Source organism: Periplaneta americana, chromosome 12, assembly GCF_040183065.1.
Source record: "Periplaneta americana isolate PAMFEO1 chromosome 12, P.americana_PAMFEO1_priV1, whole genome shotgun sequence".
Lineage (NCBI taxonomy): Eukaryota > Metazoa > Arthropoda > Insecta > Blattodea > Blattidae > Periplaneta > Periplaneta americana.
This window is the reverse complement of record NC_091128.1, coordinates 26,762,087-26,775,511: the sequence shown is the minus strand read 5'-3', so window position 1 is coordinate 26,775,511 and position 13,425 is coordinate 26,762,087. Positions and strand designations below refer to the sequence as shown.

Here is a 13,425-nt window from a genome sequence, read left to right as displayed (position 1 = left end):
ATATGTTAGGAGAAAATCTACAAACGATTAAGGAAAACACGGGAATTTTACTGGAAGCAAGTAAAGGGATAGGTTTGGAAGTAAAGCCCTAACAGACAAAGTATATGATTATGTCTCGTGACGAGAATATTGTACGAAAGGAAATTTTAATCATTAGAAATTTATCCTGTGATGAGGCGGGAAAATTCAAATACCAAGGAGCAACAGTAACAAATATAAATGATACTCGGGAGGAAATTAAACACAGAATAAATATGGGAATTGCCTGTTATTATGCGGTTGAGAAATTTTTTTATCATCAATTCTGCTGTCAAAAAAACCTGAAAGTTAGAATTTATAAAACAGTTATATTACCGGTTGTTCTTTATGGTTGTGAAACTTGGACTCTCGCTTTGAGAGAGGAACATATATTAAGGACGTTTGAGAATAAGCTGCTTAGGAAAATATTTGGGGCTAAGAGGAATGAAGTTACAGGAGAATGGAGAAAGTTACACAACAGAACTGCACGCATTGTATTCTTCACCTGACATAATTAGGAACATTAAATCCAGACGTTTGAGATGTCAGGGCATGTAGCACGTATGGGAGAATCCAGAAATGGAGATAGAGTGCTAGTTGGAAGGTCGGAGGGAAAAAGACCTTTAGGGAGGCCGGAGGGAAAAAGACCTTTAGGGAGGCCGAGACATGGATGGGAAGATAATATTAAAATGGATTTTTGGGAGGTGGGATATGATGATAGAGACTGGATTAATCTTGGTCAGGATAGGGACCGATGGGGGGTTATGTGAGGGCGGTAATGAACCTCCGGGTTTCTTAAAAGCCAGTAAGTAAATAAGTAATAATGATAATGATAATAATTATAATTGTAATAATAATAATGATAACAATAATAATAATAATCATCATCATCATCATCATACGAGGCACGACAGCCCATGAAGGACAGTGAATCCTAAGCACGTCATTTTCTCAAAGTGTAATACTACCTGCACGTACTGGAAAAATAATGATGAGAAGCACATATTTTCACGTCAGTGAAAAGAGTTTAAGAATTAAGAAGAATTAGTCACAAAATCCCATGAAGGGAAAGGGCCTTTGACTAAGCAGGGTATCTTGTCAAGCAGTTCCCAGTTAGCAACTTCGGGAATGGTGGTCACTTTTGTAATGTCATAGGGTTTAAGATGCTGTCTTGGTTAATATTGAAGGATGCACTATTCATTAATCTGTAGTCACTGCTTGGGTTGCAAGTCACTTCGCAATGAGCTTCCATTGTTGCCGGTCTTTCGTTGTTCTTGACTATAAATGACCGAATCCTGATCTGAGTTCGTCCGCCTACCTTGTCTTCTGTCTTCAGCGTTGCGTTTGCCAATCCTTGGGTCCCACGTGGTAAGGATGTGTGTCCACCGGTTCGTGTTGAGTCTCATCACGTAACCTGCCCATTTTTTCTTCAGCCTGTCGGCCCTTTCTGCTACGTTTTGACATGTGTTTGGCTCCTTATGTCTTCGTTGCGTATTCTGCATCTGAGTCAGCATCTTCCTCTCCATTTTCCGTTGGCACTTTCTCAGCGTGTCCCGCTCTATTTCCGTTGAAGACCATGTCTGTGCTCCGTATAGGAGAACTGGAAGGATGCAGCTGTTCATGACTCCGCTTCTTAATTTTAAATTGTAAGTCTTGTCTGTCAGAATGAAACTGAGTCTCCAAAATCTCTTTCATGCGTTTCCGATTCTTCTCTGAATCTCGTTCTGTCGTCTGTTGTGAAAGGACATTAGTTGGCCGAGGTAGATGTAATATAATATATTGTTTAATTAAGTTCAGTCTAATTCACATATCACAAATAAATTCAATGACATTTATCTATGTAAATGATCGTTGTACATTATGAAAATTAAGCAAACGTTTTCGCCCTTCGGGCATCATCAGGCATTTTACATATAATATCTTGTACATTTTGTCTCTTATTGTGGAATGTGTACAAACTAATTAATCACATCTTTATATAATAATGAAACAACTATTTTAAAATTGACTTGATGATCTAAAATTTAAATATACAGATATAAAATGTAATAATGATATAAAATTGTGACTGAACTGCTGAACTTGTGTTTAAATTATAACATCATAAAATTGTACACATGATAAGAACATTTTGATTCCTCTTTAGACTTCATAATGACATCCACTAATTGGATGTTTTACTCCTAGTCTTGGTCTCAATGATTCATCACTCGTTTTTTGATGAAATCAATCTCAAATATATATTGATTATTATGTGATGAATCTTATAATGAAAATATACATTTCATCGTAAGTATCTTTATACAATTATTATAGTCTTTCACAACCAAAACTTCATATATCTGATATTAAATCTCGTTACAGATAAAATCCAGTCTCACAAAATTGTCTCAATGTGAAGGTCAACACAGATAACCTGTGCAGTACACACGAACTTAAATGTGAGTATTTTCGATAACAATTTTATAATTTTTATATTTGCATTATAAGATTCATCACATAATACTCATCAATATACTGGGTGTTCATTTCAAAGTGTGTCATGACGTCACTGTTGTGAGTCAGCGATTTGAAGCGAGTTTCAGCTTTTATATCAGAGAAGTTGCCTATTATTCAAGGCGTTCAATCTGAACTTGAGAACGTGTACGGTATAACTTGAACGTCGTAGCAACAGATGGCGATCTGTACGGTCTGTGTGCTACCATAACCTCCTTCGAACTGTGTTTTGCGCGGACAAGTCGTAGCAGAGTATTTGTTATCATTGATTGCGTACGGCAACATTCCACAGTACAAATCAAATGCTCCGTGTCCATGTTGACCGTCCAAGTTAATGTCAACAAATACGTAAGTAATCGTCTTAACCCTCTCCCCATATCCCGACAGTAAGAAACAAAACTCACCTCAGTACCGGTACACGTTTCCAAACAGTTCACATTCCTGCCACTACCGGCGTTACCATACGTATCCGTAAGTACTCTTCAGAATGAACGCCGTACTTGCCAGGCAACTTCTCTGGCATATATATAATACGCCTCTGCGAAAGTGTAGGAAGATTGAATTTTCTAGGCTCATCGGCGAGCCACGACACATTTTGAACTGAACACCCAGTATATTTGAGATTGATTTCACCAAAAAACGAGTGATGAATCATTGAGACCAAGACTAGCAGTAAAACATCCAATTAGTGGAAGTCATTATGAAGTTTAAAGAGGAATCAAAATGTTCTTATCAAGTGTACAATTTTATGATGTTATATTTTAAACACAAGATCAGCAGTTCAGTCACAATTTTATATTATTATTATATTCTACATCTGTATATTTAAATTTTAGATCATCAAGTCAATTTTAAAATAGTTGTTTCATTATTATATAAAGCTGTGATTAATTAGTTTGTACACATTCCACAATAAGAGACAAAATGTACAAGATATTGTATGTAAAATGCGTGATGATGCCCGAAGGGCGAGAACGTTTGCTTAATTTTCATAATGTACAATGATCATTTACATAGATAAATGTCATTGAATTTATATTTGTGATATGTCAATAAGACTGAACTTAATTAAATAATATTATATTATATTATATCATATTATATTGACTATGTGAATATCTTTCATCATGCTTTCTAAGATAACGAGGTAGATGTATTCAGTCACGTAATCTCGTTCTCTGCTTCCTATTGTGATTGGTATTTTGGAGTTGTTAGTCATAACTTTTGTTTTCTGTGGAGTTTAGTTATAATCCTAATTCCGTGCCGAGATTCTGTAGTTGAAAATACATTATTAAATAGATAAATGATAGATGTCCTAATGTGAAAAGGTTAATAAGTAAATCATAAACTAAACATGAAATAAACTCGTAAAGAAATGAACAAAGAAACAGAGTTGTAAGAAAGAAATAAGAAAAGTTTATTCAGAAGAAATAAACGAAAATAAACATGTAAAATAAAGGGGATATTTGCAGGAAGGAAATCTAGTAACTAAGGAGAAATATAAATAAAGGTCTAACGCATCCAAAATTGGGTAATAAATAAACGAAAAGGTAACAAACCATCATCTTGGAGAGTAAGAAGTAGAAAGGTAAGTAACTAAAATATTACGAATTGCACTTAAAACAAAACTAATGGAGGTATAGAGCGAATAAATGCTATATAATGCTATGTAATCCCACTTAAGAACAAATATATATGAATACATATGATTTTTAAAGACGTCTACCATTATATTGTAACCTTCTTTTCTTACAAAACAATGCCAAAACTTGTCTAAAAGTTTATGTTATTGTGCGTGTCTCTTGAAAATTCGCTCACTCCGTAGACCGGTGGATAAAAAAACCTATACCATACCTTTTATAAAAATGGACTGAACGCGTTTTGGAATCGCACTGTTCAGTTATAGATATGTAATCAAAGAAGAAATAAGGCGTAGATACCACAAAACATACATATAAATAAATAAGTGGCACTAATAAATACGTTACACACAGCGAATAGGAAAATAAATGCCGGCACATCATATAGATGAAGAGATATAGAGTATCGGTAATAAATAGTAATGAACTACATATACACTATCTACCAAAAAGTAATTGGGCACTGTTTTTGCCCCTTTAGAACCTCGTGGTATCACTTCTTGTTGCTGTAACAGCAGCTACCCTATTAGGCATGCTCTCCACTAGTTTGTGTAGGATATCCACTGGAATGCGTCGCCATTCCTCTTGCAATATGGCACTAAGTTGGACAATGGAAGTTGGCCGAATTTCCCGAAACCTCAATCGCCGGTCCAATTCGTCTCAAAGGTGCTCAATGGGATTGAGATTAGGACTCTGTGCAGACCAGTCCAACCGGTGAACTTCATTGTCTGCATACCACTGCATAGTAGCCGCCGAAACATGGCATCTAGCATGTAAAATCCTGGGTGCCCAATTACTTTTTGGTAGAAAGTGTATTAATAAAATATAAGGTAAACATGGCCTAAGTATAACAACAAAAAAATATATACAGGGACATCATTTTATTTTTACTAACATTTTTAATATTAACTTGGCTATACCTCTGGATCAACGCCGTTTGCTACCCCCTTCCACGACTGGAGTTCGATGATACTGGCGTAATATATAAACAAATCACTTTACTAGGTATAGGAGGGAAGAAAAGTAGTTCATCCATTTACGGAAACTAGGAAATATCGCGCTTTTGAGTTTGATCATTTTCATTAGGTTTTTGTTTAATCAAACTACAGTACAGTATTAACAATGAGTGTTTTTACTCACGAACTGAGCTGTCCATGTGGACGTATTCATTATGCAGTGTACATTATAATGTCTACAACACATTAGCGTACACTATAGAGAATGAAGTTAAATTGAAAAATAATCATAACATGGATATTTAAACACATTCTTTAAAATGGTGGCCGTTCATTTCGATACAGGCTTCAGTGCTAATGTGCATATTATCGCACTATAGACTATTGTACCTAATCCCAATTACCAGTTTCGTCTTTCGTACTAGTAACTCATGTTCAAATAATTCTGTACCTACTCTATAAAAGAGTACCTTACGTACTGTAAATCCAATCTTCACTTCTGCCCGATCCGAAAAGATAAAATTACTCAGACATATTATCTACTGTCCGTGCAAGTGGTTATGTCGTAGGGTTGTAGAAAGGGAGGAAATCACGTGACAGTTAAATTACTTAACGAGGCCCTTCTATTTAAGTCATTTTAAACAGTTGCATAATATTACGTAGACGTCAAATTCCTAACAGAAAGTTCTCAGAAAAGAGCTAAGTCAGCCCAGCCACTAGCTGGAGAATAAAAGCTGGTGGGGGAAACCGGGATACGACGTAGGCAAATGGACGACAGTACCTGTGCGAAAATGATTTAATATTGAAAGCTCTTTCGTCACTGGAAAACGCGAACATATTTTGGAACGTACTGTTTACTATGACTGTAAGTCTACGATGACTGTATATGCGGTCTTGGATCTGTGTGGAGGACGGTTGAACTTCATTAGTAGAAGGGATGAGAGTGAAGTACATTAAAAAACTCAGGTACAATAAAACTTGAAGTAAAAATAAAATGATGTCCCTGTAGAAGTCCAATTCCTAATAGCAAATATTTTCAGAAAAGAGCTAAGACACCCCAGTCACTAGCCATTACAGAGGGCCCAGCAGAAACGGGTGGGGGAAACCGGGACGCAAGGTAACTAAACGAACGCACAGTTCCTGTGCGAAAATATGATTCAATAGTGAATGAATGCTATTTCTTCACTGAAAAATGCGATCATATTTCTGGAACATACTATACTCACTCTGTACTGCTTACTATGACCGTAAGACGACGACTGCATGAGGCTTTGGTTGTGTGTGGAAGTGTGCTACTAGAAGGGGTGGGAGTGAAGTACATTAAAAACTCAGGTACAATAAAACTTGAAGTAAAAATAAAATGATGTCCCTGTATATTAAAATGAACATAAAGGGACACAAAAATACCAAGTAATAACCGAATAAAGAAATAACCAAACAAATATAAACAAACGAAATAATGGCATGAATTAATGAGTAATTTAATACTGCAATGAAATAAACAAACATAACCTATATCAACATACGTATAAGAAAATAAATAATTATTGTAATGGAGAAATAAATAAAAGAAATAAAATGTCTAAAATGAAGAAAGTATAATGACTGAAAAAAATGAAGAGCCATAAATACAATAAATAAAGCAATAAAAATAAAATAATAAGTAAACCAATAAACAAATATGTGTGTAAAGAGTAAGATGAAAATTGAATTGAATAACAGAAATGTAGTATTATTATACTCTTAATAATCACGAATATAAACAAATATGCAGATACAAATTAAGCAGATAAATTACACTGGGCAACAAATTTTGACTTTCCGATCATTGCACGGACTTAGAGATGTGATATAGGTATAATATATTTGAGGTGTGCTGGATCTAAATCTACAGTCGGTTTTTCTGTATCACATCACGAGTTTTGGCAAATTGAATATTAATATAATGTTCAGGGGTCAAATTTATCAATTTCGTGAGGTAAGTTTTCTTTATTTTATTTTGCTTCACCCTGGAAAATAATTATGCTTTCACTATCCTAGGTAACTGAAGATGTAATATAACCACAATTTCTGGTCTCTTATCAAAGTCATACTATTACAATAAAAATTAATATAATTAATAAATTGAAAAATCACAGAAATCTCACCAACATTATTTGGGTATCATTCCATCCAAAATATTTTCTTGGAATACGTACCATGGCACTCAGAAAACTTAAAATCAAACACAAGCGACTTGTGGTCAAAAATGTGCACAAAGTAAAAAAAAAAAAAAAAAAAAATGGATGAATACTGAACTGCTCACAGATCCAGAAATACAAAAACATACTTGTCACGTAATAGGCATATAAAAAGCTGATGGCAGTTGTCACTTGTGAAAATGTACTACATAATATGTACAATATTGAACATTGATGAGGAATATACACAGTTCGCCTTCACACTATAGCCAGTCCGGTCAACATAATCTTATTTTTATTACTACTCTTCCTTTTTTTGCATGTGAAGTTTCTTCTTATTTCTTCCTTTCCAGTTTCTCTCTTCAGACTGAAACAGTAGTCGGCGAGCATGTACTATCCTACTTGCTTTGGTATCTCATTTCAAATTCCTTGAGATCTTGGTGAAATATTCCTTCCTGTTCTTCATTGTAGTCCCTAAGATTCTTGAGTTAAATATTTCACGTGTAAGTGTAACATGTGGACCTTGAGGCTCACATTGCATCCTGATTTCCTGAAGTCATTCAGTATTTTATTAAGCCCCTCATTGTCCAGAGTTGGCAGATTGCTCCATTAGACCTAAATTGATATAGCGAAGAGACAACACAACATAAGACTTTCCAATTAGACTGTTCTTTGTGTTCTTAACCTAACATTTCACTACATTGGGGGCCAGTACAGGGACATTGCTTTGCTGTCTCACTCACAGATGAAAATACGGGAATTTATTATAACCTGTTGATGCAACAACAGAGATCACTATAAAATTTTCACTCACTTGTTACTTATTTCCTCGATATTTCATCTTTGTTACCAATAACGCCTCATTTACGTAATATTCCTTCAGAAAAACAGAAAGACCAATCGGAACAGGGGTATCATGTTCCTGTTATAGAGGGCACTCTCCAAACTATGTTTCGAAGCAACAATAAAGAGTTCCCATTCACTAGGGTCATAATTTGAAGTTCGAGCATAAGCATCAATTCATGGTACTTGTTGCAAAATACAAGCTGATTTTCACGATAGGTGAAATTCGAGACTAAAGGAATAATAATAATAATAATAATAATAATAATAATAATAATAATAATAATAATAACAATAATAACAATAATAATAACAATAATAATTCTTTATTTATACTGGCAGAGTTAAGGCCATAGGGCCTTCTCTTACACTCTACCAGGTCACAAAGTATACAAGCAGTTAAAATTTAACAAAAAGTTAAAGAACAGAATACTAACATATTACAACAACAATAATAATAATAATAATAATAATAATAATAATAATAATAATAATAATAATAATAATAAAATAGACACTAAACAACATGAAAATAATGCCATAATAGAAAAAAAGAAAGTAAAATACATTGGAATATAGTGAAAGCAACTCATTTAGTAAAAATGGTTAAAATGGAAAAACGTAAGGAAGAAAATATCAAAATGGCATGTAATAAAATTATAATAAAAAAGAAAAAAATACCAAAATTAAATAAAATTCACGATAAAAAGGCTATGATAATAAATTCATCAGCTGATAAAGAGAACAAAAAGGGAAAGGAAGGAAAAAGAAATATATAGCCTATATTTTTACAAAACTATGCCAGAGAAAAGGGCTTACAACTGAAAGGAATCTAATTCAAAAAGTGCAATTTTAATTTATTTTTGAAACGAGACAATGTCCGACAGTCTCTGACAAAGGACATTATATTCAAAGAAATAAAAATAAAACATACACACGCGTGTGTAGCACAAGGGAGGAAATTGGTACTTTCGCATGTAATGTAAACTAAAAGAATGCGATTTCTGAGAAAATCTATGTGGTAGGAATTTTCTGTCCTCGGATCTGACTTCAGAAGTTCGATTTCATCCTAGAACTATTAATAAATTTCATGCAATGATATCAATGTTGCCCAGTGTTATTATCACGAAAATAAACAGTATTTTCAAGAAGTATCGTTAATGGCAAATATTTCATCCTCTCCTTTAGCGTTATCTCTAACAAAATTATACTATATCAGCAATCCTAATGTCCATGATGAAGTCAATATAGCCTAATATACTATTTTTGAGTCGATTACTTAATGAGGCTGTATCAAATATTGTACGAAGTCTTCTAGCGTCATGATTCACGGTATTTTGCGAAATAAGGGCGAGCATTCGCTGAATTCGCTATGGGATTGTTTGATATTCGCCTTACAGTTTGGGGAAAACATAATAAGAGGTAACAGATCCGAAAGCAGTCTCGCCCAGGAGTCCCACTGACTATCCCGAGAGTACGACAATGATGAAAGACAAGATCTTATTGTTTTGTAGCAGGAAATAATATGACTCTGATTAACTTTGATAGTGATTCTGAACTGATGAATATTTGATTAGATTTACTTGCAATGCAGAAAATAATACTTTTCATCATTAGCAATGGGAAATGTAAATTACACAAATCCTACAAGATATTGTAAGTCGGTGGCAATCTTGATGATATTGTAGCAGATATGATAATTATCATGAACATGATTATTCAGAAAATGCTGGTAACTACTGATTAATGCAACCGTTTTTGCATTGTAAAACATTCATGCTACTGTTACTTCTGATACATAAAGAGTAGAAGTAATTAACTTTGAAGATTTTAAAATTTTATTCCTTAGATAGAGTTCAAGAAAAGTTTTAAGAAGATATTAGTTCAATTGAACACTTTTCTAAAAATAATATATATTTTTCCCTAAATGTTGACCTTGTTTTACTCCATTATTACTGTCTGCAATTATTGTCGATTATTACTCTTATTGTTGACCTGGTTGGCGAGATGGTATAGCGCTGGCCTTCTATGCCTATGGTTGCGGGTTCGATCCCGGGTCAGGTCGTTGTCATTTAAGTGTGCTTAAATGCGACAAGCTCATGTCAGTTGATTTACTGGCATGTAAAGGAACTCCTGCGGGACAAAATTCCGGCACATCCGGCGACGCTGATATAACCTCTGCAGTTGCGAGCGTCGTTAAAAAAAAACATAACATTTTACTCTTATCATGAGGGGAAGTGTTAGAGAATGATTTGTCCCTTTGCAAATTTTAAATAAAATTCATGGTTTTTTGCAAATGAAATAAACAGATTGATATGTATCATTGTTTCCTGTCATTGGGAAGTCTGGCAACCCTGTTATAGTGACTAAGGGACGGAATGCTGCTATTCACACCTGAGTTCGTGTGTATAGTCGTAGTTGAGGTCAGTTGGCAATGCGATGTTGACAATAATGCGCAGGTAATAGGTTTCTTAGTTATTTTACTCAACCATATTATAATACGCTCATTACATGTGACGTAACTATCTTAATTACATACGTTAAAGTACTGATATTCATATACTAGCAGCAGATAATATAGAAACAGATAATGTCATGATGATAATGTTGAAACTGCTGCAACAAATTATATCGACTAGAGACTCGAATGAAAAGGTTGTCATAATGATTTCTTACTATACACTTTAACAACTGCTAGTGATGGTCACATGCTCCTGCTGCTGAAGGCCAGAATTAGTCAGTTGTACATGAACCACTCTTCCTCGCAACAACCTAGTCACCTGACACCGAGCACCTAACATACTGACACACACAGCTTGTTTCCACACTTTCTTTCCGGTAAGGCCACGCAGACAGGTATGACCCAATAGCGGCGACATGGCAATAAACGGAATTAAATGCAAGAGCAGCAAACAAGATCGTGATGTGATTCAGCATTGTCCCCGTGTCTTACTCAGAGAGAGTGAGATGGGGAAATGATCTTTAGTCTCGCTTACCATTGTCCTCTGGGTTGAAGGGTACGGCACATTAGGAGGGGGGGGGCGACCGAGATACCTGCGAACGTTTCAACATTAAGCAACATTTTCCTTCACTAAATTAATTAAAATGTTACACTGCAATTCTCGAGTATTATAATGGAATAAGGTTACAGAAAATCAGTCAAGCGGTAAATTTCGTTCATGTAGAGGGAGCTTTAATTTAGAATAGAGGTGCATATAAAGGCAAGATGGAGGTGTGGGACTGTATTCAGTGATCTGTTCTCTTCACAAGTGTACAGTTATACGGTTGTGCTAAAGCTGCGTGTTTTCCTAGCCGTAGTTGAAAAAGTGTTCAAGATGGCGAAATTTCGGAATATTTTCGCAGTGTGCATCCTGTTGCAAGCCATCAACTGCAGAGCGAAAGATCTTCTGGTTGAAACATCGGAGGATATTGTGTCAGTGGCGGATCCAGTCAGTGACGTTAAGCAGAACATCCATGGTAAAATGTACATGGCGAAATCCGCATCTTCAGATCTTGAAAGCTCCGCCACTGGATACATCTACAGGAGCGATGGTACCGGGCCAGTCCACTACGTTGAACTCAGTGGCTCTGACAACGATGAGGCAGCTAGCGGGCACTACCTCTCCGGCCTGGGGGGTGGCTACCACTTTCCTGGCCTCGCAGGAGGCGCTGGGCTAGGTTACGGTGCCGGCCTTGGCCACGTGGGAGCTTCGTACAAACTGGGAGGCTCTGGTGCCGGAGGTTTTGGACTTGGAAATTTGGGCGCCGGATACGCTCATCTGGGTGGTGCAGGAATCGGTGGTGCCGGCCTCGGGGGAGGCTATGGAGGTGGACATTACTACAGTGGAGGTCTAGGTGGCGCTGGAGGTAACTATATCGGAGGCGGAGCCGGTCAGAGTGTGGGATATGCTCATGGTGGCAAAGGTGGTGAAGAAGGTGGTAGTTACAAGCAAGAAGATTTCAAAAAGGGAGGTGGGGACGAATATAACGCCGGTCATCAATCCAGCAGCGGTGAGAAGGGAGATAAGGGATACAAGATATATGAATCTTATGATAAGGGCGATGCTGGTAAGAAAGGTAGCGAGGAACAAAAAGGATATTACAATGACGAAGCAGGTCAAAAGAAAGGACACCATGATGAAGCTGAACAGTATGGCGAACATCATCAAGGCGCGAAGGGCTACAAGGGAGCAAGCTTCGGTGAGAAGGGAAGTCACAAGAAGGGACACAAGACAACCGGTTTCCACAATGTCTACCACAAGGACGAGTACAAGAAAGAACACTCCTTCTATGACGACGCCAACAAAAGTGGACATGATAGTAAGTACGGTGAATTTGAAGAACACAAATCTGCTGAAAAGGGAGGTCACGAGAAAGGTGGTCACATCGATGCAGCTTTCAGCGAGGACGAACACGGCAAGAAGGGACATTACGAGAAGGGACAGCACTTCGACGAGGAGAAAGGTCACAAGGGAGAAGAAGGACATAAGCAGTATCACGACAACAAAGAAGACTACGCCAAAAAGGGTGGACACAGTGAGGGGTCTTCTTATGGACACAGCAGTGGACACGGCGATGCCGGCAGCTACGGCGAAGTCAGTGGCAACAAGTATGGTGGTGATTATGGTTACCACTGACACGCGACACCTTGTAGAGATATCAGCTAAAGGCATTAACCTCGTCGCGATCTTCCTCAGCCTCAAGGACAGGAAGGCTATAGTACTCTGGTTTGAAATATTCTGGACTGTGTTGGTCTTTGTTTTATGTTGGTGGACAGAATCCTCACACATAAAAGTGTAATATATATATTTAATGTAATGCTCATTGCACTTGTCCATCGTACACTCCTGTGGAGGAAGTAGATTTGTTGCCCAATAATGAATACTATTATGTACAGTAAAATAATTGATGTCATTGAACTAAAAATGGTTTATAAAAATATTATGTTTGTGGATTACTATAGTTATTTTATTTGCATGTTTACACACTAGGGAGGCATCGAATGAGTCCTCGTACAAGTCAACTTTCTTAAAACGACCTCATTTCTCCATTTAATGAAAATTTTGTTATATTTTAAGATATTATTAATAAAGAGTTGATTTAAATAATAGTTCTCAGTGTTAGCCTAGTTCTTTTTCAATTTACTGACAATCCTGCCTGTTTCTACCTCATTATCCAGAGCCCACTTGTTACAGACCGATCCTGACGTCTTCATCCTTCAGAAATTCATTACAATAATTGCTCATAATTTTTTTCATTTATTCTTTACATTTTACTAACATTTTATTTTTG

The 13,425-nt window shown here is 36.3% G+C and overlaps 1 protein-coding gene across 1 annotated transcript; it reads left to right on the top strand.

Annotated features, from left to right (window-relative positions):
- Nucleotides 1-11,394: 11,394 nt before the first annotated feature.
- On the top strand, nucleotides 11,395-13,223 carry LOC138710021 (uncharacterized). The gene has a single exon (XM_069840683.1). The coding sequence runs from the start codon at nucleotides 11,469-11,471 to the stop codon at nucleotides 12,768-12,770; it is 1,302 nt and encodes a 433-aa protein (XP_069696784.1). The 5' UTR covers nucleotides 11,395-11,468; the 3' UTR covers nucleotides 12,771-13,223.
- The last annotated feature ends 202 nt before the right edge of the window (nucleotides 13,224-13,425 follow it).

Bases quoted from the DNA above. Each gene is read 5' to 3' on its own strand.
- LOC138710021 (XM_069840683.1), top strand. From the start codon at position 11,469: ATGGCGAAATTTCGGAATATTTTCGCAGTGTGCATCCTGTTGCAAGCC.